This window comes from Marmota flaviventris, chromosome 2, assembly GCF_047511675.1.
Source record: "Marmota flaviventris isolate mMarFla1 chromosome 2, mMarFla1.hap1, whole genome shotgun sequence".
Classification (NCBI taxonomy): domain Eukaryota; kingdom Metazoa; phylum Chordata; class Mammalia; order Rodentia; family Sciuridae; genus Marmota; species Marmota flaviventris.
Genome location: NC_092499.1, coordinates 118,215,072 through 118,241,824, shown reverse-complemented (window position 1 = coordinate 118,241,824; position 26,753 = coordinate 118,215,072). Strand labels below are relative to the sequence as shown.

At 37.3% G+C, this 26,753-nt stretch overlaps 1 protein-coding gene across 5 annotated transcripts in view; it reads right to left on the bottom strand.

Moving 5' to 3' along the window:
* Neo1 (neogenin 1) overlaps nt 1-23,695 on the bottom strand; it is a 246,988-nt gene extending 223,293 nt beyond the window's left edge. For all 5 annotated transcript variants that reach the window (XM_071608453.1, XM_071608454.1, XM_027925907.2 and 2 more), the window contains exon 1: nt 23,410-23,695. In XM_071608453.1, the coding sequence (XP_071464554.1) occupies nt 23,410-23,542 (133 nt within the window). In that variant the 5' untranslated portion in view covers nt 23,543-23,695. The remainder of the gene's footprint in view (nt 1-23,409) is intronic.
* Between the last annotated feature and the right edge of the window lie 3,058 nt (nt 23,696-26,753).

Here is a 26,753-nt window from a genome sequence, read left to right as displayed (position 1 = left end):
ACACTATCACAAACCAAAAGCAGCCAAATGACAGACCAGAACTGCACCTAAATTCTTGTTTCTTTGTGCTTCTCAAAAACCCACTGGATTGTGAGAGTCACTATGCTGCTGAGGCTGGCCTTAAAATTGTAATCCTCCTGTCTTAGCCTCCTGAAATACTGGTATTGCATATGTGCACCATCATGCCTTGCTTAATTTTTTTGATACATGTAAAATGTGCTTAAATGCTTCAATTTTATGTCTTTTCTATAATTATCTCCAGTGATCTCAAATATATTATATTACAACTCATTTTTTTTTATTTTGAATGTCTTTTAAAATTTTTATTTTTTTTTCAGAATTCTTATGTGTGCATGTATATATTTTTTGTAGTTCTGGGGAGTAAAACAAGGACCTCACCCATGCTAGGCAAATGTTCTACTCCTGAGCTATACCCCCAATCCTTTATATATTTATAATAAAGAAATTTTCTGCTTTAGTGTTAAAAAAAAACCCACTGGAAATACCATTTCACCATTTTCCTCTCCACATTTCTACAATCTCCAATACACTCTATTTGCATATTAGTGCAAATATGAGACATTCATTTTATAGCTGGTGAACTTTGTGCTAGAACTTGTGGGGAGGGGGAGGAAATGCAACAAAGAAAAACAGCTACAACTTACAAGAGAATCTGGCATAGTGCCAGTCACAGCTCAAGGGAACAGCAAAGAAGAGGTTGAAACAGATGATCTTGAAGGCCCCCAACCAGTTTAAAAAGAAAAAAAAATCTAGGACTCATGAATTCTACATCCTCAAACATGTCCACATGTGTATAAAATAATTTTATAATAAGCCAGCACTATTCAATATAATGGATGGAGGGAATTCCTTAGCTGGTGATATGGCATCATATCATAACAAAAGAAATTATCAACAGGCTCAAATTATCACCCTGCCATCGTTTCTATCAAATGAACTATAATCATCAATGTGTACTTCCAGAGTTTCCCTAACTCCAGTATGTTCCTACTTTTAGAAGACCAACTGAAAATACATGCCTTTCCAATGATGAACCATTAGCCTCTTTTCCTTCGTTTTACAAGAATAGCATATATAAAGCTGAACAATTCATTTGGCATTTTATCACATACTACTACTAAGACATACTAATTCTTATATGTTGTCTCATATTACATCAGGAAAAGTCACTAGGCTGTACAGTAGAACTTCCTCAAGGGAAAAAAGTTCCTTAAGGGAAAAAGCTATGTTTTATATAACTCTGTACCTGTTATGGCACAGTATTCAGCACAAAAAGACACCAAAAACAACACAAAACATATACTACCATAACACTCTCTCCTTGACCCCACTCCACCCCAAAAATCCCTGCTAGATAAATGGCTGCTTGACTCTCTATTTAACGTAAGATTCCTAGAAGGCTGGGGTTGTACATTATATTTACTTACCTCTTTGCATGGTCTAAATCATAATTAGCCAAGTAACAGGGCTTTAAGTAGCTGCTACTGAATCTAAGTTTTGCTTCTCTCATCTACCAAAGCAGAAAGATAAATGATTCCTCCTATGGCTCTGTAATTTTTGAAATCATCTTTCATTCAAAAACAAAATGTTTCTGAAGACATATATCAGGTACTGTGTTAGGTCCTGAGGATACAGATAAAAGTTAAGGAAAGTTATATAGAGATAAAAGTTACAGAAACACAACCACAGCAGCATAGTCATCAGCATTTCATATGCTTACAAAGCAAACAGTGTGAGCAGTGACAAGGAGAGGAAAGGAGGCCAGGGATGCTGGACCTTTAGGTAAGACTGACAGAAGAGATGTAAAGGTGGACAGGAGAGACGGGATATTCCTACCCACAAAGGGCCATATGCCTACCCTACTTCAAACATGAGAATAAAATTCTATCTGCCTTAAGCTGTTAATTTTCTCCATAATCTAAATAACTTAAGGGTATCTTCACACATCAAGAACCTATGTTGTTACACTGAATATAAGACAGTAGTCACTCTGACAACTCCAAATGTGCCACACAAATAAAGCACAAGAAAAAGAAACCAGGAGCAATTCACTTTAGCCATGAATTTATCTTTATTTTCTGCTTTTCTTATTCTTACCTTACCAGGAGTTTAGGGTAACAAAATGGCCAAACAGTGGGGAGATCAGAAGAAAGTGAGAAACAAGGGGACTTCATAATCTTGACATTAAACTAGATAATTAGCCTCAGTATAACAAGGAATTAAAGTCCCCACTCCTAGACACAGGTTTTTAGAGAAGAACATCTAAAAGTGAATTGCCCTGAGGTAAAATTCTGATTGCATTTACAATGTGTCTTGACCATGCCTGAGTTGTTGTTACCTTTATCTGTTCAGACAAATATTGAGTCCTCAAATGAGTAAAATCTTCTGTGTAAATCAGGTACTTAATTAACGAAAAAGCTTAGAAGGCTGCAGGGTGAGATTTGTTGAAATGGTGAATTAAACACTGTTACAGGAAAATATTTATTTGGTTTATTATTTCTATCTATTAATTTTTTAGAAAACAATCATATCAGTCAACAGTAGTTACTGTTTATGCATAAACACAATCATTTTTATATTAATATTCATTTTTTTAGTTGTAGATGGACACAATACCTTTATTTTATTTGTTAATTTTTATGTGGTGCTGAGGATTGAACCCAGTCCAGTGCCTTATGTATGCTATGCAAACACTCTACCACTGAGCCACAACCCCAGCCCTAAACAGAATCTTTTTCATTTAAGATTCTAGTTTAGGTAAATATTTACTTGAAACCTTCCATCTCCAATGTGCTTACCGACCTCTGGCCGGTAAAGGGGAAAAGGCATAGAAAACCATGCTATCTTCATACAATATACAATCTTGTTTAATTTCCTATGATGGTATGTTCTCATATTAGTACTGGTACTAGTAATCCTACCCTCTTGGCCATCTAACTCCTTAAGTCTCCTGAAAACAATTTCTCGCTTGCAAACAGCAAAAGGTCCCATTTCCTTATTAAAATTTTTCACCTATTTTGCCGGGAACAGTGGTACATGCCTGTCATCCCAGTAACTCAGAAGGTTGAGGCAGGAGATCTCAATTTTGAGATTAGCCTCAGCAATTTAGCAAGACCCTGTCCCAAAATAAAAAATAAAATAAAAAGGGTTGGGGATGTAGCTCAGTGATCAAGGTCAAGTTCTCCTAGGTTCAATCTCTAGTATCACAAAAAAAAAAAAAAAAAAAAAAAAAAATATATATATATATATATATATATATATATATATATATATATATATCCTGTTTTCATGTTCTTTCCCTCCTCTTAAAGGTTGGTTATCTCTTTTCCAATTGACTATAAATCTACTTGTGTTCAGAACTCTATGTTCTCCCCAAACTTTCCAGAAAACTTAACACTATTAAATTTTTCCTTAAATAATCAGGCTAACTATCTCAAACAGAGTTTTCTATTTTAAAAACATGTTCAAGAGTCTCTTCAAATAAGCATATGGGAAGTGGGGAGATGGGGTTGTGGTTCAGTGGTAGAGCACTAGCCTCGCATGCATGAGGCCCTGAGTTTGATCCTCAGCACCACATAAAAATAAAGAAATAAAAATAAAGATATTGTGTCCAGCTACAACTTAAAAAAAAATTTTAAAAATGCATATAACCACTCATACCTGGGTATGTGCACACAGATCCCACTCATTAGATCTCAACACCACAAACAGTCATCCCCATTCACAGATAAATTTCTGGAACTTTTCAGTCTTCATTTCCTCCTTTCCCACTTAGCCCTTAAGCTGCTTACAAATTATACTAAAGCTGTCAATAAGGACAGTAATGACTTATGCATGCCTAAATGCAATAGATATTCTCCACTTTTCACCATAATTAATCTGCCAACAGAATCTGATACTCCCTTCTTGGTTCCTATGACACAACACTCTCCAAGTTTTCCCTTACTTTGCCCACTTCTTCTATGTCGTGTAATAATGTATCCTCCTCAACTCAACCATATCCTAGAAGCAGCTGACTCACAAACCTATAACGCACATCTGACATTACACCAGACTGCTACCAACTGCTTCTTGGATAAAAAGGCATATCAAATTCATTAAGTCTAAAATTAAACTCCTGTTCTTCTTGACCCCCCCCCCCCACAAACTTAGTTCTTTCCCTGAAAAAGACACCACCATCCACGCTGCTATGCAAATTCTAAAGAACCCTAGGAATCATCTTTGACATGTTCCTTTCCCTTGTTTCATATCCAATTCATCACCAAATTCTATTTTATCACCTAAATATCTTTCTATTCCATGAACTTCTTTCCACTTCCATAATCCCAATCCAAATTATCACTGTAGACTGTTTAGGCTACTACAACAGCCTGTGCGACATCACCATCATCACCTCCATCACTTCATCTCCACACAAGTGTATACACTTTTTTTCTTGCAGATATTATAATAGTCAAGTTAACTGTCTTTTATCTGGAGTTTCAAATTCTTTGCAGTTGGGCAAAAAACAAATCATGTATTTACACATACTCTTTTCCTTTCTCATTCATGAATATTAACTTTACCAGAATACAATATAAGTTTTCATCATTCTCAAGACCCCAAAACAGCTTAAGCATGCAGCATGTAATAAAAATAAAAGTTTCCTGAATTAATTAATCTGAAATTCACTTTGTTTTGGAAAAACAAAAAGTACACTTAAGACTTAACTTTTCATCTATTTTCCTGCTTTCAAAAGTTGAAGCAAAACTAAAACTTTTAAAAATGTATAATTTTGAATTTTCCAGATATTAATGGAATGCGGCCCACACTGTAATGACTTATCATAGTTGAAAAATGAGGCTAGTGTGATGATGCACACCTGTAATGCCACAACTAGGGAGACCAAGACAGGAGGATCTTGAGTTCAAAGCCAACCTCAGCAAAAAGTGAGGTGCTAAGCAACTCAGTGAGACCCTGTCTCTAAATAAAATACAATGTAGTCTGGGATGTGGCTCAGTGGTTGAGCCCCCCTGAGATCAATCCCCAGAACACCCCCTCCAAAAAATGATTAAAACCAATCAGATCATTCCCATGGTTAAACAACTAAAAGATTTTCCAGAGAAATAACAACTCTTCAATATTCCTATTGTTCATAGTTATGAAAAAACATTTTATAAAGTGAATAAAAATAGCAGTACAAACAGCAACCACCCCACCAAACACAAATTATATTTTTCTTTATGGAGAGACCATTCTAAAACACTACTTTAAATTCAGAATCATTTAAATTTAGAAAATTTGCAGAGCTGGATGGATGATGGTTATCTTTTATTCTATTTTTCCAGATAATTCTCAGAAAATATTCCTTAAAACTTTGTGAATAAAAATATCAGTTGGTGACTCTCATAATACAGATTCCCAGGTTTCCAAACCTGCAATATTAGAATGGAATCCACACAAGCTTCAAGAGTCCACCTCATCCAGCAATACTGCCACACACCAATAACATCCTATCATCATGGTCATCCTCCAAATAGAAAACTGAAAAGATGTAGAAGCTATAGGTGTGATCTATCAATTGGGAGCAAAATTTTTTCACTCTGTTAAAAAAAAAAAATTACAAAGAGAAAAAAAAATTCAGAATATCATTACAATACTCAACTGCATAAATTTCAAACAAATTTAAGAAAATACTCTGTGTGTGAAAGGAGAACAATCTCAAATCAGTAAAGGTTGCTTTCAGCCATAATTGACAACTGAAAAATTTTTCAAAGAAATACAATGGGGGCTGGGGGCTGGGGTTGTGGCTCAGTGGTACGGCACTCACCTCACACATGTGAGACCTGGGTTCGATCCTCAGCACCACATAAAAATAAATAAATAAAATAAAGGTATTGTGTCCAGCTACAACTAAAAAATAAAGAAAAAAAAAAAAAAAAAGAAATGCAATGGGGGCAATAAAGAGCAAACAGTACATGACAAAAAAGAGATTCCCTAGTCCAGGGGTAAAGTGCTTGCCCAGCATGCACAAGGCACTGAGTTTGATCCCTTAGCACATCAAAAACACACAAAAAATAAAAACAAGCTTGAAATTTTTTTATATAACACAAATAAGAAAAAGGATGAAAGGGGAACTGAAAGAATTTGGCTTCCAGGAATGACAGAACAGATGGTTCCAACCAACTCTTCCAATGAGAACAACTGAAACAACTAGACAAAATACAAAATATCCATGTGAAGGCAATCAAAAGACAATGAAGAATTTAGAGACCAAAATCCAGAAAGTAAGAAAATCCAAAGAACCACATCTGATAATTGGGGCTCCTTTTTGTTCAAAAGATCAGTGGACTCAAAAGGTTGCTACCAAAGAGGCTGAGATAAGCCTAGCTTCTGATAGACCCACACCCTAAAGAGGAAAAAAACTGGGTTAAGGACCTGCCAAAAAGGAAGATAAGCCCCTTAGACTGAAGATTAGGACCTGGAAGGACTACATCTAAGAAATAAAGGTAAACCTGAAGTATATCAACTCACAAGGTTGGAAGTCCCAATTTTAAATAATCTGAATAGATTAGAATAATCTAAGATTATTAGTACCTCAAGCATAGCAACCTACCAGAAGCAAAGGTAAACTGTTTCTGAGAGAAGACAGCATTATCTAAATGATCTCTATAATTTTCTATACACAATACCAGGCACTCAATCACAAATAAACAAGCACATGTAAAAACAGAACACCTTAGAAATTGGAGGACATAACATATGATGGAGTGAATTGAAGAATAAAAACACAAGATAGAGAACTTAAGGTGAAGCCTAGAAACTATTAAAAAAAAAAAAAAAAAGACTGGAATTATGGAACTGAAAAATTGAACAAATGAATTTTTTAAAAATTTTTAATAACTTTTTATTTTATTTATTTTTATGTGGTGCTGAGGATCAAACCCAGGGGCTTGCATGTGCAAGGCGAGCACTCTATCACTGAGCCATAATCCCAAGCCCCAAATGAAATTTAAAACTCAATAAACAGACTGGTGCCTGATTAGAATGTACAAAGTCATTAAGAAACTGCTGTTGCCTGGCAGGATGGCACACGCCTGTAATCCCAGCTACTCAGGAGGATGAGGCAGGAAGATCATGAATTCAAAGCCAGTCTCAGCAAAAGTGAGGTGCTAAGCAACTCTGTGAAACCCTGTCTCTAAATAAAATGCAAGAAGCACTGAGGATGTGCCCCTGAGTTCAATACCTCTCCTCCCCTCTAAAAAAGAAACCTAAGTGAGCTGAATTCCAATGAGACAGAGAAATATTCAATGAGAAGGCAAAAAACATTTCAAATTTGACAGAAGTAATCATTGTACGGAAACTAGCTCAACAAGCAGATCAACACAAGGAAAACCACAACTAGATATATCATAGTTAAATTTCTGACAATCAGAACAAAAAAAGCAAATCTTAAAAGTGGCTAAAGGGAGAGGATAAGCACATTACCCAAAAAGAGGAAAAACAGGACCTATGCCCTGACTGTCCCCAGAAAACATGAAGTTCAGCAAACAATGAAATGACATACTTAAAGGGCTGGGGGGGGGGGGGGGAACTGTCTACCTAGAATTCTATAGCCAACCCCTCACTGGGGGAAGAATTAAGAACTGAAGGTGAAAAATAGATGTTTTGAGACAGACAAAAAGCAGATCTAATTACTAAGTGATATTCTCCAAGCAGAAGAAAATGGTTTCAAATGGAAGCTCAGAGAAAGAAATGAAGAGCAGCTGAGAAAGTATGTGGGTAAATCTAAGTAAATAACAACTTATAAAATAATGATTCACTGATCCTAAATACAAAGAGAACTAAAGTATGCAACAGTAATATAAAAATTGAAAGAAAAGGACAAATAGTTATAAAAGTCTAACATTGTCCAAGAAATGATACAAGTGTAAGTCAAAGATGCATTTAAGAACCACTAAATGAACAGTGAAAGAAATTATAACTGGTAAGCTAAAAGAGAGCAAAAAAATGGATAACTGAAAATAATCACAAGAAGTAAGAAAAGTGAGAAAAGTTAACACGGAATAGGCATGGCAAATAACAGTAAATACAGAAATGAAATAGTTAAAGCCAATATATCAGCTATGACATTAAATAGATGTGCTTTAGTAAAAAGATAAAAGAAAAATCCTAACTACATGCTATTAAAAAAAAAAAGCAAACAGGCGGGTGGACCAATGGTACAGAATAGAGGACACAGAAACCAATCCACAAAACTACAACTATCTTATATTTGATAAAGGGGCTAAAAGCATGAAATGGAGGAAGGATAGCATCTTCAACAAATGATGCTGGGAAAACTGGAAATCCATATGCAACAAAATGAAACTGAATCCCTTTCTCTCGCCATGCACAAAAATTAACTCAAAATGGATCAAGGAGCTTGATATCAAATCAGAGACACGGCGTCTGATACAAGAAAAAGTTGGATACGATCTACATACTGTGGGGTCGGGCTCCAAATTCCTCAATAGGACACCCATAGCACAAGAGTTAATAACTAGAATCAACAAATGGGACTTACTCAAACTAAAAAGTTTTTTCTCAGCAAAAGAAACAATAAGAGAGATAAATAGGGAGCCTACATCCTGGGAACAAATCTTTACTCCTCACACTTCAGACAGAGCCCTAATATCCAGAGTATACAAAGAACTCAAAAAATTAGACAATAAGAAAACGAATAACCCAATCAACAAATGGGCCAAGGACCTGAACAGACACTTCTCAGAGGAGGACATACAGTCAATCAACAAGTACATGAAAAAATGCTAACCATCTCTAGCAGTCAGAGAAATGCAAATCAAAACCACCCTAAGATACCATCTCACTCCAGTAAGAGTGGCAGCCATTATGAAGACAAACAACAAGTGCTGGCGAGGATGTGGGGAAAAGGGTACACTTGTTCATTGCTGGTGGGACTGCAAATTGGTGCAGCCAATTTGGAAAGCAGTATGGAGATTTCTTGGAAAGCTGGGAATGGAACCACCATTTGACCCAGCTATTCCCCTTCTCGGTCTATTCCCTAAAGACCTAAAAAGAGCATGCTACAGGGACACTGCTACATCGATGTTCATAGCAGCACAATTCACAATAGCAAGACTGTGGAACCAACCTAGATGCCCTTCAATAGACGAATGGATAAAAAAAATGTGGCAGTTATACACAATGGGGTATTACTCTGCATTAAAAAATGACAAAATCATAGAATTTGCAGGGAAATGGATGGCATTAGAACAGATTATGCTAAGTGAAGCTAGCCAATCCCTAAAAAACAAATGCCAAATGTTTTCTTTGATATAAGGAGAGTAACTAAGAACAGAGTTGGGAGGAAGAGCATGAGAAGAAGATTAACATTAAACAGGGGTGAGAGGTGGGAGGGAAAAGGAAAGAGAAGGGAAATTGCATGGAAATGGAAGGAGACCCTCATGGTTATACAAAATTACATACAAGAGGAAGTGAGGGGAAAGGGGAAAAAAAAAACAAGGGGGAGAAATGAATGACAGTAGATGGGGTAGAGAGAGAAGATGGGAGGGGAGGGGATGGGGGATAGTAAAGGATAGGAAAGGCAGCAGAATACAATAGACACTTGTACAACAGCAGAATACAACAGACACTAGCAATATGTAAAACAGTGGATGTGTAACCGATGTGATGCTGCAATCTGTATACGGGGTAAAAATGGGAGTTCATAACCCACTTGAATCAAAGTGTGAAATATGATTTGTCAAGAACTATGTAATGTTTTGAACAACCAACAATAAAAATTAAAGAAAAATAAATAAATAAAATAAAATAAATAAGCTTATTCTGAAAAAAAAAAAAAAGCTCAAATATAAGACTATCAAAAGGCTGGGGGGAAAAAACCTAATATTTAAACACTAACCAAAATACAGTTGAATTGCATTAATATAAGAAAAATTAGACTTCAAGGTAAAAAGAATTTCTAATAATAATAACCAATCATTCACTAGGAAGATGACTATTCTAAATTTGTATGTATCTAGTAACATAGTCCCAAAATATAAAAAAGCAAAAATTGACACAATAAAAAGGAAAAATAAAATGCCATGAAGACTACATACTTACCTTTGCAATTCCAGAAACAAATAACAAAGTAGATATAATAAGAAAATAAAAGAAAATTTTCCTACCCTGAAATAGATTTTTGTATTCAGATCAAAAGTACATCAAGTTCAGAGAAGCCACATCATACCCACATTTGATGTGAAAATAATTCACCATACAAGAGAATGAAATGATCAAAAGAGAACAAGCCATTTCCTGCCATTCAGTATGAGCATGAAATAGCAGATATAACTTGTTATTCTAGTTGAACTCAGCTCCAATGTGCCTCTTTTAGTATGAGCATCTTACCACACTGCAATCCTAGTGCTAAAAAAAAAAAAAAAAAAAAAAAAAGGAAGAAAGAAAGAAAGAAAAATTTTATAGAATATATGTGCAAGTTTTCATTTGGTAGTCGGCAAAAGAAATTCTCTATTCCAATACCAAAGGAAAAACCATCTTTGCCTATCTTATTCAGAAATAAAATACTAGCCCCCCCCCCCCGCACCAAGTTGGGGTTTTCCTAAGGTACATTAAAGGAGAATTATGACAATATGCAATTTGCAAATTACTTGAATTTAAAGATAATGCCCAACTAAAATGCAACTGCTCTATAAAAGGTTAAAACAAAATCAATAATAAACTCCCACCTACTCCTATCCTCCTGGAATTTCTAAATCTCAAATCTCACACACACACACACATACACACACACACACACACACACACAATCAACAATTATACAGCTTTTTCTTTTTAAATGCAGGTACCTAGTACCTAGCAGACATTAACATTATGAACATCAAATGCAAGGGTAGTACTATTAGTAAGTTCTAAAAGGGAAAAAAAAAATGTTACGTATGAATTTAAATCTAAAAACCTGAACAAAGTATAACTAACTGCCAAGTTAGTACCACAATGTTATCTATGATACTTCTTACCCCAAAATTTCACTGAAGAAAGAAGTCCACTTTTCCATAAAGCTTCCACAAATATTTTTTTAAACAAAGATTTCTTCAGAAAGAGGTAAACATTAACTCCCCAGAACTTCCCAAATACACACTATCCTAAAGCTTACTTCTGTGGCTTTGAATAAACTCCAGTGAAATCAATGTTTCATAAAAGATAACCACAACATCTAATGGGAAATGAATAAAGTCCTAAAAAGCAAGTTCATAATGGTAAGGTTAATTGTCAGGCATTAAAAATTGGAACAAGTACTACCTCCAACTTCTATAATCAGATTATTTTTTAAAGATTATCTGGCTATGATTTCATCATCTAATAATCACCTCTCCATTACATAATGATAAAACTTCAGTATAAAAACAAACCTTTCAAGAAATGATTTAATGATCAAGAACATTTTGTTGCTTCTGCCTTTACTCTGCCTCATATCCTTCTTTCATTGTATCCTTTTAACCAAATACACATGTATGTACACATCAAAAAAAAAACAAAACTTGCCCATCTTTAAAAAAAAAAAAAAATCTATTCACAGCTCTAAAACCTGATGGAATTATCAGAAATGTAGTTGAATATCCCAAACCAAACAAATCCTATTCTTCTACCATAAACTTACTCATTTAGCGACCTAATTATACATAGTCATCAGATAAAAACATAAGTGAAATTACATAAGCATTACCTAATTTCATGTCTAGTATATAACAAAACAACAAGAATGACAACAGTTTATGTTAAATGAATAAGATAATATAGGCTCTGCTGTAAGCATAAACACATATTAACTCATTCACTGTTTATCTCAACCCAATAGGGTGGGTAGTATGCTATTATAAATGTCATTTAAAGTAAAGAACTATCTAGAATTGTCTTTGTAGGCCTTTACTCTCCTTGCTTAGCACTCTACCCCAGGGCCATGACAAGCACTGTAGAACCAACAACACTCTCCCACTTATTCCTACATACAGTTTCTCAATAAGCTCTCCACAGGTAAAATACACTTTATCATTTTATATCACTTTATATAATTTAAATAAAATAAACTTGTTATATAATTTCTTATTCTAGATAATTACCTAGCTTTACTAGTGATATCTTCTGCAAATAGGACATTTCCTTCCTTTGGGAACCCAACTACTGGATGTATGTCTATTTGCCACAGGTTTTTCCTTTTTAAGTGGTATGATCTATTCTCATGACTTGAACTGTTATTACCTCCACTTGATAATTCCTGAACCTACATTTCTAGTCTATACCTCTCATCTGAGCCTTTACAGAAATGTTTATCTCTTTATTACCTTTACAGAAATGTTCTTTTGGCATCACAGGCCACCATATCTTGTCAGAAAATCATATTCTATCCCTTGGTTGTAGCCTATTGTTATTACCATAACAAAATACTTCAGCCTGGATAATGTAAAAAGAAAAGGTTTATTTAGCTCACAGTTTTAGAGGTTGAAAATCCAAACAGCATGATGCCAGATTTGGCAAGGGCCTCCTTACTGCATCACATCATGGTGGATGGAATCATTGTGGAAGCAGGAGACGAAGAGATCCCAGGACAAGACAGGAGGCCAGAGACTAGGAACGGGTCAGGCTCACTCTTTAATAACAATTCACTCTGTGGAGAACCAACTTAGGGTCCCAAAGAATTATGATACTCTTTTCTGAAAGCAGTGCATTTAGGTGTTTGATTAACTGAACTTCATTACTCTAAACCAAAATTGTTCATCCAGTCTTAAAAGAGGTAATGTTTCAATTTTTATTTGTTATTCAAATTACTGAATAAAATATTTAATTTTTTTCTTCCAACTCGAAGAGTATTAAAGCTAAACAAGAACAGTGGTTAGGGCTGGGGTTATCACTCAGTGGTAGAACGCTTGCCTCGCATGTGTGAGCACTGGGTTCGATCCTCAGCACTATATAAAAATAAATAAATAAAATAAAGATACTGTTTCCAACTACAACTAAAAAAAAAGAAGAGTGGTTACCAAAAGTCAGATAAGAAGACTGACTCAATTACTCTGCTTGCTAATCATTAAGTTAAAAACCACAACCAGACATGGTGGCACACAACTATACTCCCAACTACAAGAGGATAGCAAGTTGGGAACTTCATTAGATCCTGACTCAAAATTTAAAATAATAATAATACTTTAAATCGTCTGAGAATGTATCTCAGTGGTAGAGCACTTGCCTAGCATGTGTAAGTCCCTGGGTCCAATCCCTAGCAACACACACACACAGAAAGAAAAAGGAAAAAACCCACAAACAGCCATGGAAGTTTTACAAGTTATGTTTATAAATGAACTATTTATTTGAGAAGATATAGAAATATGAACAGAAGACACAGGCAAGTCTCAGAAACAACATAAACCAATAAAAATCTGAAAAGATGCTCAACTCCATCGATAATTTTAAAATATAAAATTTAAGGAGATGTACTTTTTTCTTCTACCAAATTGGCAAAGACTCAAAGTCTGAACATAACTGATGTGCTGGCAAGGGTATGGGGAAAGCGGCACTCCCTCATTTGCTGTTATAATGGGTATAAGTCAGCTTTTTGGCAAATAATATGTAAATAACTACCTGAATTTTTAATATGTGCCCTGCTACTTTATTTACAATTTCACATTTGCAAAGTTATTTGATGGCATACTTGCACAAGGACATGAAGAAATTTATAAAAGTGAGTTCACTGCATCATGTTTGCAAAATTTTGAAGCATCAAAGAGAACTTGTCAAACAGCTTATGATAAATGAATAAAATAAAATATCTTATGGATATCAAAACAACTATGATAAACTTATACATACTCACATGAAAAGAGGTCCTAAAACAAACTGAAAAACAATACGCAGAGCATAATAAAACCTGTTATTTTTTATATGTGTGATATATGTATCTGTTTAAGTATTTAGTTATACATATAGAAGTCCACAATATTTAAAAGTGATTACTTCTAGGGACAGGGCTGGAGTGTATGATATGTTTTATTTTATATATTACTTGAAAATTTAGAATGTTTTTTAAAGTTTTAAGAGTCAAATTAACAACTAACTTTACCCAAAACTTAAAAATTCACATACATATTTTAGCAATCAGGTTTAGCAATGCTGTTAATGAAGATAAATGCCATGGCCAGAGGGTTAGACACCAGTAAAGAAGCAACTAGGCCTAGTCACCTCCCCTCCCCTCTTTTTCACTTTTCCTTTCCTCTCACCTCAAGCAATAACCTGGACCTAAACTAATTTGAAGTGAGGTAAGACTCCAGAGATTTCTGAGGAAGGATCTACCAGACAGCAAGCGTATGTGTAATACGAGAGAGTAAAAGGAAAGGCCAGATATGGGCAATATCCATTAACAATAATGGAGAGGAAAAGGAAGTTTCCTCAATCTAGGTGAGACAATTATTTCTGTTTATAGGACGATCCTTGTGTTCTTAGGTTTATTTTAAGTCTCCTTCCTTGCAAATGTCAAAATCTCTGTTGTTGGGGGACATTCCCAAGACAGTCATTCTATTCACTTCTCATCACCTATGGGCTTAGAAATTGGATTATCCTGTTTGTTAGAACAGCATATGAATTAAAGATATGCTAAGAACAGGACCTTTGGGACTCTTGAGAAATTTATTTGCTTTGATGCATAGATGGAAAATTATTTCTCTTATTCCCCAGTCTTCAGCTGTAGTTGGAAATATGGTACATAAATATGTGAGTTCTAGGTGAGGTGCTATTAATAAAGGTGATTATTCCCCTAAGAATTTCTGCACACGATTTCTTGAATATGCAACACCATATAAATTTAAAATAGCCCCACCTCAAACTTCAAAAGCTTTCAAGAATTAACCAGAAAGATCCTTAGATTTTAGTTGTTACATTTAAAGCTATGTTATTATCTAAAAATGATATATTAAATTTATAATGTTATTCTACCCCAAATTTGTACATTATAATGTCATTATCTTAACCAGACTTCATATGTAAAGGTACAAGTTGGTTCATTTTTTTTTAACTCACTTATTCTGTAGCAGGGGAAAAAAAAAAGAGTTCTGTATTCAATTTCTATGTAGTATCATTTTTAAAAGTCACTCTCTGGTCAGGACTTCTTAGTACATTTTACTGGCTATTACTGACCAATAATAAATCCTGAAAATCAGTACAATCAAATCAATCTCCATATTTCTAGAAGATATGGGAGTAGCTATACCCAGGTGGCTCCATTATGAGAATCCTTGTATAGACAAACATTCTAGAAATCACTTAGAGAAAATGAAAAATAACTCCCTCTTGAGAACTCTAGTCTACTGGTTTCATAAAACCAAGTTAGGACTACTCTAAAGATACAGAACCAGAATTAAGAGAGAAAGCAGTATTAATGCTTGATCAACAGTGATACAATGAATACGGAGTATGCTTTCTGCCCATAACAGTAATGGCATTTCACTCCAAATCAAGTTACCTATTATCTAACTTATCTTGCCTTTAAAGCAAAGGCTTTCTGAGGGCAGAAAACACATCCAATTATCTTGGTATCTATATTCACAGTGCATAGCTTTGTACAAAATGTTTCTTTACAAAGATATGTTTTCACCTGGTCAAAATTACTTAAATCTTTAGCTTTGGCTATAGAAGAACCAACTGAAATTTTACATTTAAAATTCTTGCTACAAAACCATTTTTAAAACATTTCTAATGGTCTTTTTAAAAAAGAAAAGCAAACTCAATCTGATTTTCAGACTACCCAACTGCAAAGTCCTTATCAAGAAGAATTAGAGTACTGATTTCAATAAAATAAAATATATAAAACCACTGTACCTCTCTGCCCTCTTTTACATAAGAGTCAAAAAGAGAAACAAAACCTGCTCATTTCAATCAACTCTGTAACCAATTTACTTTATACTGTTTACAAGCCTGAGAGTAAGCATCTAATATATCTGGTAATACTGTAATTTAAAACTTCTCAATTGGGCTGGGGTTGTGGCTCAGTGGTAAAGCGCTTGCCTAGCATGTGTGAGGCACTGGGTTCGATCCTCAGTACCACATAAAAATATATAAATAAAATAAAGGGATCTGGGATTATGGCTCAGTGGCAGAGCACTTCCCTCACACAAACGAGGCACTGGGTTCAATCCTCAGCACCACATAAAAATAAATAAACAAAATAAAGGTATTGTGTCCATCTACAACTAAAAAAATAAATAAATTTAAAAAACAGGTATTGTGTCCATCTACAACTAAAAAAAAATTTTAAGAACTTCTCAATTAATGCTAAACTTATACTTCACGAATTCAGCTCTGAAGCTATTTTTACATATATAAAATAAAGACATATATAATAATTTACAAGCAATGTAAAACATTTTCCCAACCATATTCTACTTTTATGGAGGGGGTAGGGTCTGTGGGGGGAGAAAGATGTGTAGTAACCTGAGTTTCAGGGAATGACAAAAGCTAATTCTTGCATCCAACACCAGAAATTACCAGTGTTCAAACACAAGAATTGAACAGAAGTAATTTAGTTGAGATAAATATACTACTCAATTTTGCAGGATTCAGTGTAAGAGAAACTTAGGTGAAGAAGGGACCTTTGAATTACCTACTAATTAGCTCTATCCTTCCATTAACAGATGAAACAGACAAGCTATGGGACCGCATTTTAAAATAGTGGCCTTAAGTATTCAGAGTTCATAATTAAAGGTGAAAATACATTGGAAAAATTGTAAAAGTATTAGTTAATGGTTTTATTCTTCATGTTATCATTCCTCTTCCACAATAAATGGAACCTTGACCACCCATATACACACAAAAAATATCTTTTCATCAATAATCTTGTATGTGGGAATCCAAATAGAGGGAAAAGGCCACATACAGAAAAGAATTCTTTATCACAGCAAAATCATGAGAAAATCTTCAATATCTGTAAGAAGAGAATACATAAGAACACAGGCTTTCTGTATCCCAAAAAACTAAAGGCCAAATGTTTTCTCTGATAAGTGAATGTTGATCCACAATGGCGAGTTGGGGTGGGGGGGTGGCAATGGGATGAATGGAGGAACTTTGGATAGGGCAAAGGGAAGGGAGGGGGAATGGGGATAGGAAAGATGATGGAATGAGATGGACATCATTACCCTAGGTACATGTATGATGCCACAAATGGTGTGACTCTACTTCTTGTACAACCAGAGAAATGAAAAATTGTGCTCTATTTGTGTACTATGAATTGAAATGCATTCTGCTGTCATGTATAACTAATTAGAACAAATTAAAAAAGAAAAAATTTGGAACACAGGTTTTTGAATGAGAAATACCTGGATTCAAACGCCAACTTTTCCAATGCAGCTTTGAGACCTTTAGCAAGGCAATTAAAGTTTGAAAATCAGTTTTCTCATCTACAGAATGGGGGTGGTGTGGTGTCATAATCATCTTCTTCATAGGGTTGTATAAAAAATTAAATAAATGTAAAAGAGTTTGGCAGAGTGCCCCTTTTATTAGCCAATATTAATATTACATTTAGTCCCTGGAATATTATACTGACACTTTAAATAATGGTTAAGAAAAACCTATATGTAGTGGTATAGAAAGATCTCCAAAACACTGTTAAGTGCAAAGTTGATAAACAATAGTCAGCTGGGTACAGTGGCACATGACTGTAATCCCAGTGAAGCAGAGGTTGAAGCAGAGAGTTCACCAGTTTGAGGCCAGCCTCAGCAACTTGGTGAGACCCTCAGCAATTTAGGAAAACACTGTCTCAAAATAAAAAAAGAAAAAGAAAAGGTCTGGGGATATAGTTCAGTGGTAAAGGGCCCCTGGGTTCAATCCTCACTACCAAAAAAAAAAAAAAAGAGAGAGAGAGAAAAACAATAGGGAGTATGATTCTACTTACGTATAAAAAAAAAAAAAAAAAAAACTATACACACCTATGGAAATGCAGAAGGGGAAAGTATTGAGTGGTTATTTGTGAGTTAAAATGGAATCTGCTGGCAGATGTGATAAATTTTACTTTATATCATTTGAAAACAAGTATTTTTAAAATAAGTTTTTAAAATGAAATGATTTAAAGATAATATGGCAATAAAGAAAAATGTTTTAATGTTAAGGGAAAACACCTAAAATTGTGCATATACCATGATTACAATGTAAAAAAGTAAGTCATACAGACAGCAATTGGTAAGAAAAGACACCAAAACTGGGCCAATGGGTATGAATAATTTTTTTGGTCTCCTGTTCTAAAATTTTTAAATCAAAAAATTCTTCACTGTAAATGAATCCAAAATTTGGCCTTATTTTAAAATCATCTTTTTCTTGATTGCATTCCCTGACAAAGTTAATTTTTTTAAAGCTTAAACAAAACTTTTCATCTTTACCTCACTTAGCTCTCTGGTTAATATGATCTTACCTACAATCATGTGCTCTACCTGTTCTCCTGTTATGGATATCAAGAAATTAAAATATACCCAAAAGCTAAAACACTTACCAATGTCATGGTATATACCTCCCAATCACATGAAAGTCAATAATCAAGTAAAGTATTTGGAAAAATGATTATTAGAAAGAGCTCCCAATAGGGGCTGGGGTTGTGGCTCAGTGGTAGAGAGCTCACCTAGCATGCATGAGGCACTGGGTTCAATCCTCAGCACCACATCAAAAAAAAAAAGAAAAGAAAAGAAAGAAAGAAAGATATTGCGGCCATCTACAACTAAAAAAATAAAATATATAAAATAATTAAAGAAAAGAAAAAGCTCCCAATAATGAGATTTATTAACATTACTGCCAAAATTTTCCTGGTATAGAGAAAACTCAGAAGGCAGAAAACAACAATGATCAATTAAGACAACAGAGAAAAAAAAAAGCTATACTTTCAATAATTTAATAGAATTATAGCATATTTTTAAAGTTCAAAAACATTAAAACCATTCTACATAATTTACTATTTATAATATTTTACACTTAATTTTTCTGACAATCCAGTTATGTAGGTATTATTCTAGCCTGCCTATAGCCCCCAACTTACAAATATATATGTGAAGTTAAGAACTATGAGTCATACCCCCAAATCCTCTGCCTCCATACACAAGTCCTTTATTCACTATCCCATATCACATATTAATTTCCGACAGTTTACTATGAAAGTCATATTTCTTATCTCTTTTGAGCATGCATCTTAAAAATCTTTGATCCCTGTTTTACCTCATCCTAACAGGCAGAACAGGGCATTAGTCCTTTTTTTAAAAACAGAGGACGCAACAAAAATCAATGACCTTTCCAAAGATGGCAAAAATGAATAAGTACTAAAATGGCAGCATATCTAGGAGGATGACCAAGCTCATTTGGAGTCAGAAGGCTATCAGCTTTTCCACTCTTTACTTTTTCTTCCACCTCCACAGGCCATATGTTTACCCAAAGATGTAAAAACATTGTTTATCCAGTGGTCCCAGTGAAGAGTGGCTGAAGAAATTAAGGATGATCAACTTAAAAAGGAGGAGGGGACAGGACATACATAGGTACACTGCATACAGAATATATGAATTCTATCATTAGAGAGTGAAGGTATCATATAAAGGAATCAAATTTGTGCTGTATGGCCCTGGGGATTAAAAACAAAGGCAATTTCCAGCAGTTCGGGAGGCTGAGGCAGGAGGATCAAGAGTTCAAAGCTAATCTCAGCAAAAGCAAGAAGCTAAGCAACTCAGTGACATCCTGTCTCTAAATAAAATACAAAACAGGGCTGGGGATGTGGCTCAGTGGCCAAGTGCCCCACAGTTCAATCCCCAGTACCCAAAACATACAGACATACACATGGCAATTCAACATTCATTCAACAAACATTCGTTGGTTATCTACTCTGTGCCAAATGCTTCAGCTAGGGGTGGGGATACAAAGGTGAATAAGACAACTGCCAACCCTCAGGAGGTTACAGCTAGCAGAGGGGATAAGAAAATAAGTAACACGACACAAAAAGGGCTCAGAAAGCTATGGGAACACAGAATGATAACTATTAACTCTGAGAGAAGGGGTTGGTAAAAAAAAGGTCACTGATGAAATGGGTTTCAGAAGTGGACAAGATGGGAAGTGCCTTTAGCAGGAAGAAAGAACAGCATGTACAAAGGCATGCAGACATAAAGCTATGCAATTAATCTGAAGTGGTGGAACACAAGGTACATATTATGGGTGACAAGAGAAGAGGCTTTAAATTAGGGCTGCAAGCGTGGTAGTAGAGAACACAAAGGTCTTCAAAATCTCCATGCCAAGGGGTTAGACTAATACTCAAGCTATGGAACACTAACAGATTTTAAGTAGAAGAGTGATACGTTTAAAAAATATTCCAGAAAGCTCATTCCAGCAGGACTTCTGCATTATGCAAGGTACCTATCTATTCAATGAAAGTGCCAAGTAGCATGTGAAAAGTGGACTAGGAGAGACACCAGGTTACAGGTAGCAACTGAAGACATGGAGAGAATAAACAGAATGAGACAAACTTTAGATACCAATAGTTAATAAGTGGATGAAAGAAAAACTTGAAAAACAAATGAAGAATCAATGAAAAATGAGCCAAGTAATGGGCTGATTCTGATAAAGGCAGAGGAAAGGAAAAAAATTCAAGCAGAATGAAGGGGAAAAAACACTATATTAAATGAACAGTAAAAAGCAAAATCTTTTTTTTTTTGATACTTTTATTTTATTTATTTTTATGTGTTGCTGAGGATCAAACCCAGGGCCTCACACTTGCTAGGTAAGTGCTCTACCGCTGAGCCACAACCCCAGCCCAAAAAAGCAAAATCTTCTAATGAAGTTTTTCAAAACAGGAATGGTCTACCTTGTGAGATAATGAATCTTATCATCAAAAAAATGGCTCAGCAGAAGCTACAGGGTCCTGAATGAAGGATGTCCATTCAGAATGAGAAGACCTGGAATTCACAAAGTGCTCTGTCAAGTCATCTTCCCCAAAATCCATACAAATCTCTTCAGTAGGTCCTTCCTCCTAAAGCCCATTTGTGAGGCCTTCTAATTTCCAACCTCTATCACTGCTGACCATTTTCTACCATCAGCTTTTCTATTCTTTACTTCTTTTTCCACCTCCTCGTGGCTCATATGCTTTTTACTGTTCATATGTTTACCCAAAGATGTAAAAACATTGTTTATCCAGTGGTCCCAAATCTGTTTTTTCCTCCTTTTACAATTGAATATTTCCACTCTCCTACCACTCCTACAAAAAGATTTCTGAGTCTACCACCCTACAAAAATAATAAATAAATAAAAGCACTGACAAACGACATCTTACTTACTGACAGCTTGTTCCAGCTGCTCAGTTCTCCATTCCCTTGATCTTTTCCACAGCTCATGACAAAGCTGACCAATCCCCCATCATTGCAGTTATTCCTTTGACTTTTGAAATGAGGCAGAGTGGTATACTGAAAACACTCTGGACAGAGAATCAGAAGACCTGTGTTGTAAACTCATCCTCACATTTAATTAGTTGTGAGCCTCTCCACCTCTACCCTATTACCTCTCAGTCTCACCTCTGAGACATCCTGACACAAACTAGGTAAGTCACTCCAACATCCACTTTCTCAAAACCTATTCTCCTTTGTAGTGCTTATCACAATTGCTTAATTATATAATTAGTAGTTGATTGGCTATCTTTCCTATTACACATCAGACTGTAAGATCCATGAAGACAGAGAACACATGCCTTGCACCTCATCAGTGCAAAATAAAAACCTACTGATTAAATTAATGTCAAAACAGATGTTAAGATCATTTCCAAAGAGGCTGTTTACATTATTTCTATTAACCTAATAAACTTACCAGCACTCATTTATTTACAAAATTACTAACAAAACTTTAAACAGACTCCACCTATTACCTCAAACACACACGATGATTCATATGCAAAATTACATATAAAATTAAACAAGAATAAGAGAAACTTGTTTTCCAAGGCAGCTGCATTTCTCTTGACCATCCTCAGGAAAGGAAAGTATGGATCAATTACCTATATTTCAGGACTGAAAAGTGTGACCTAAACTTGTACAGGCTGAATGTACAAGTGCACATGATGACATCAATGATACTAATGTGACATTAGCACTTGTTTATGTACTTGTTTAGATAATACCTACTTAAGACTAAAAGCTGTTCTTTAACCCTGGCCAAAGTCAGAGAGAGAGACAGACCAACATGCGCTTTGCAAGGAAATGAAAAGTTGATCAGTCAAGTTACATTGCGAAGTGACTTTAAATATATTTCATATAAATCAGGTGGAAACAAGAAACAAGTACTGGTTTAGTAATTTTAAGTTGCCATTGTGCCTAATCAGATGTCTTCTGAATGTAAAATTTTCATATCTCATGAAAGTAAGTGAAAGTTTTGTCAAGTTTTATGGTATACCGCCCTGGTCAAACAATTTTAACAGATTACATGCTATTTTATCCTTCAACTGCTGAGTGTATCCCACTCCTCAGCTATACCCGAAAGCTGCATTTATTAACTGCCCACCCTTAAATAAATAGGAATCCAGGTGATTCCAGTAATCCATGATATGCAAAAATGAAACTGAAAATGACTTTTGAGGTTCAATATATTTATATATTGTCACTTGAAAACAATGTACAAGTATTTAAAATCCGATGCTTGCACAATTCCCCAGGTTAACAGGCTGTAAATACAGTTGTAATCCCCAGGAAAGAGGCATTTTATAACGGAAACACGAAAAAGATAGTCACTTGGAGACACTCTCCAAGGCGTCCTCATGGTTAAGTCAACACCACTGGTCATTGAGGATGCATGTGTGCCCCAGACACCCCCTCTCTTCCGCAGACTCGGTCTCCAATCCCTGCGCGAGGAGTCTCCCGAGACTGGCCCCGCGCTTCTCTGGGGCTGCAGAAGCTGGGAAATCCCTGGCCAGGGATTCAGGGGGATTCAAGCCCCCTCCCTCTTCCTTTCCTGAAAATTAATGAATTGGCCGTACGATTGTTTATTTAATGAGGTGTGTAGTGGCCTCTACTGGTGCCTGTGCGAGCACAAGAATGTCCCACTCTTACAAGTGGGATGAGCCTGGGGGAGGGGTGAGAGGAGAGGGGTGAACCTGCCTCCCGTACAAAGCGCAGAACTAGACCCCCGGAGCCCCAGACCTGGCCCCGGAGGCGGCCCCTCCCGCTTAGACCACTCTCGCCACGCAAGATCCCCTTTCTTCTCGGCCACTGAAGCCGAGGCAAAGAAGTTCCTGCACGTTTCCTCCTGGATCCTAAACAAAAAACACCGCAGCCGCCGCCACCACAGGAGCCGGTGCCGCGCCCCTGCCCCCACCTCGCGCCCCAGGCCCGCGCCTCCGCTTACCTGCGGACTGCGGCGGGGAGCCACTCCTGGCGGCCGCAGCGCCCGGCGCCGGGCGCCCGAACAGCAGCAGCAGGCAGTAGAGCCAGAGGGAGGAGGTACTGAAGAGTCGCCGGGCTCCCCGCTCCGCCGCCATCTCTTCCCCGAGAGTGAGCAGCCGCCGCGGCGGCGACAGCGCCGCGGAGCGCTCGCCTCCTTTCCTCCCGCGCGCCTCAGCCGGTCCCTCGCTGCAGGCTCGGCTCCCGCGGCCGCAGCCGCCGCTGCTCCAGCACGTCCCGGCCCGGCCCGCGCGGCCCCTCTAGCGGGAGGGGAGACTCGGGGGCGCCTCCCTCCTGCAGGGGGGCGGGGAGGGGAGGAGAGCAGAGAGGGGAGTCAGTACATTCCGGGGCCGGGGGGTGGCTAGGTCTCCGGGTTCCAGGCGCCGCCACCCGCCGCCGACTCCGGCTCCACACACCAGCGCGAGGGGGGCGGAGGCCGCGGGCGGCGGGGGTGGGGGGCGGGGGCCCGGGGCGCGCACACGCGCACGCGCGCCTCCCTCTCCTGCACCGCCTGGCGCTGCGCGCGGCCCGCCAGCTCCAATCCCGGCTGCCGCCTCGCGGGCCGTGGCGGCGGCGGCGCGAGGGCAGGCGGCGGGCCCGCTCCCCTCCCCCTTCTCCCCGGAGCCGTGGACGGGCACGGGGTGCGCGCGCCGGGCGCTGCTGCTGGCGTCAGGGAAACCCCGGAGAAGCCGATCCTCCTCCTCCTCCTCCTCCCGCCCGTGCGCTCCCGCCTCGGGCTCCTAGCTCGGGGGAGTAATTCCCCCTCACCTCCCCGGACGCCTCGGTGTACAGAGACCTGCAGGCGAGAGGAGCTCGGAACCCAGGCTGGTCTGGGAGGCCGGAGCGGACGCACACCTCTGCTTAGCCTGGTCGCGGGGCCTCTATATAGGGCCTCGGAGGAAACCGAATGGCCTCCGGGAGGAAACCTGGGTTCGCAGAGGGTCGGCGCGTGGATTTATGTGCTCGCCAAAAACAATAGCGAGCCGCCCGGCCCTTGCTGGGACCTGGCACAGCTCCTGTGGGAGGGGGCCGTCCGCGCCACGCTGACCTCCCGCTTCCAGGCCGGACCGCCCTGGCCGCCCATTTCCAGGGGTAGTGCCGGGACCCGCCCGCACCACGGGGCCGGGGTCCAGGGAGCCAGGGCCCAGACAAAGGTGCTGGATTTCCAGCCTTCCAACTCCTGCGAGCTCCAGAGCGAGCTCCGCGACCCCTGGCTAATTTTCTGGTCATAACTGCAACCTTTCATCTACCTGTACCCTGGCAGAGCATTTCGCCTTTTCTTACCTGGGACTCGTCTTTAGCCGGTAGACCAGGAACTAGCCGGATATACGATTTTTAAATTACTTGGTAATCGTGAGGCAGCACCCATGCTACCCAAAGTTGGGAGAAAGCAGTTTTTAGTTCTACTGAGGAGAATACTGTTCATGTGATAAACTGCACCTATGGAAACTTAAGACAATTTCTTTGTGTAGTCATACACTTGGACAGTCCTATTTGGTTGTTGATGAGTTGAATTTGTATTCACTTTTCGGTAGAGTCATAATCAAGATGCGTTGCTTTCCACGAGAAAATGGTTAATCTCTAACGCATCACCTGTGTCTTCTCCAGTTACTTTCTATATTTTATTCCGAAGTGCCAAAATAAACAACATAAGGTGTGGATTAACATTGGGGAGGAAGAGCTCATAAAACCTTTTTCAATGACCAAAACAGTGAAATTAGGGACCCTCATTTCAGTTCTTTGAAACAATTGGCTTAGAAGAACAAACAAATGCTTATTGTGGGAATAACCCACAAGGGAAACCATTTAAATATCTTTTTTGTTTTGGTTAGCGTAGTTAACCAGAAAAAAATATTTCCTAAATACCCCTGATTGACCTGTTAAATTAGAAATAGATTACCTCCCAATTACTTCACAAGTATTTGCTTAATTAACCTTTAATAATCACATCATTATTCAGTTTTCTGAGATAATTAATGAGAAAAGCTCTTTGGAAACTATAAATGGTGTTGCAAATGTTAATTTTCAGCTATGGTTTTTAAGGCTAAATTTTTTTCATTATATTAAAACTCTACAGTGTGTATTGTGACTTCCAAAATGAGGCTTACATTTATCTCCAAATTTAGAAAAATATATATGTGGCTAATTTCATGTATGACCTCTGTGAGCTGTCTAATTAATTTATAAGCCCACTGAGTATATTGTTTGTATTAAAAGGTTTAAAGCACTTTTTGTAAAATAGGGTGGCTAAATCATATTACTGATTTGTGATTAAATTGCAAATTTCGCAAATGCCATTCTACTAATAAACCACTAATAGATGGAACCCCAGATTTAAAAAAAAAAAAGTTACAGATCAGTTCAAGAGTAAGATTGTAAAGTTAACTCCCGCACATACTTCAAATCAGATCCTTTACTTCATTTTGATATTACTGTCCTTGTTGACATGCTATTTTAAAATCATTTGGAGTCATTAACCTCTCCTTTGTTTAACAAGGTATATCATTCTTCATTCTCATTCTCCAGAACAAGAATTTCAATAAATACTTAGGTCCACAAATGTCTGACTAAGCAACATATTTTTATGTAAGTCTAAACTATGAGTCTATAAAGAGATTTAATATCATTGCTGAAATTAACACTTTTTTCATCTAAGTGAAGTTGGAACATGAGGCCCATGTTCAAGGAATAGTGCACAAAGAAACTTTAGAGCAAAGAAAACAAAGTGTCCATTGTATGTTAGTGTAAGTTATGGAAGTGCAGGCCAAAAATAACTAGACTAAATATTCTTGTGAAATATATTCTAAATATATTTTGATATAAAAATTAAATGAAAAATTAAATCCCGTGAATATAAAACTTGGTAGGAATCTTATTCTTTATAGTAAAATGATGTTTTGTTTTTTTTTGTTTTGGGGGGGTTTTTTAAATCATTGAGGAAGCAATATAGTTCAGTGTTTAATTGCTGCCAGTAATGAGATTCTGCAGCTGATTCCTTGGCTGAATCCCAATATCCAAGGTAGAGAAGAAAGCTAGCCCCTGACTAGCAAATCCCAGGACAGAACACTTCCTAGTTACAGCAGATTTCAACTAGGAGTTACGCATATCTTAAGAACACAAGTTTCTTTTGCACAGATATTAATATTTTTACATTTGCCCTTTACATTTCACTAGGTAAGAATTTTTTCCTCTCCCTTTCCCTTCCAAAAGCCACCTGTTCTACCATCTCTGATTAAACCTAATTAAGAAGAATGTATGTTCCTTAAGGACAAAGCCTGCACAAAATTAATTGTTACATGTTGTTTAATC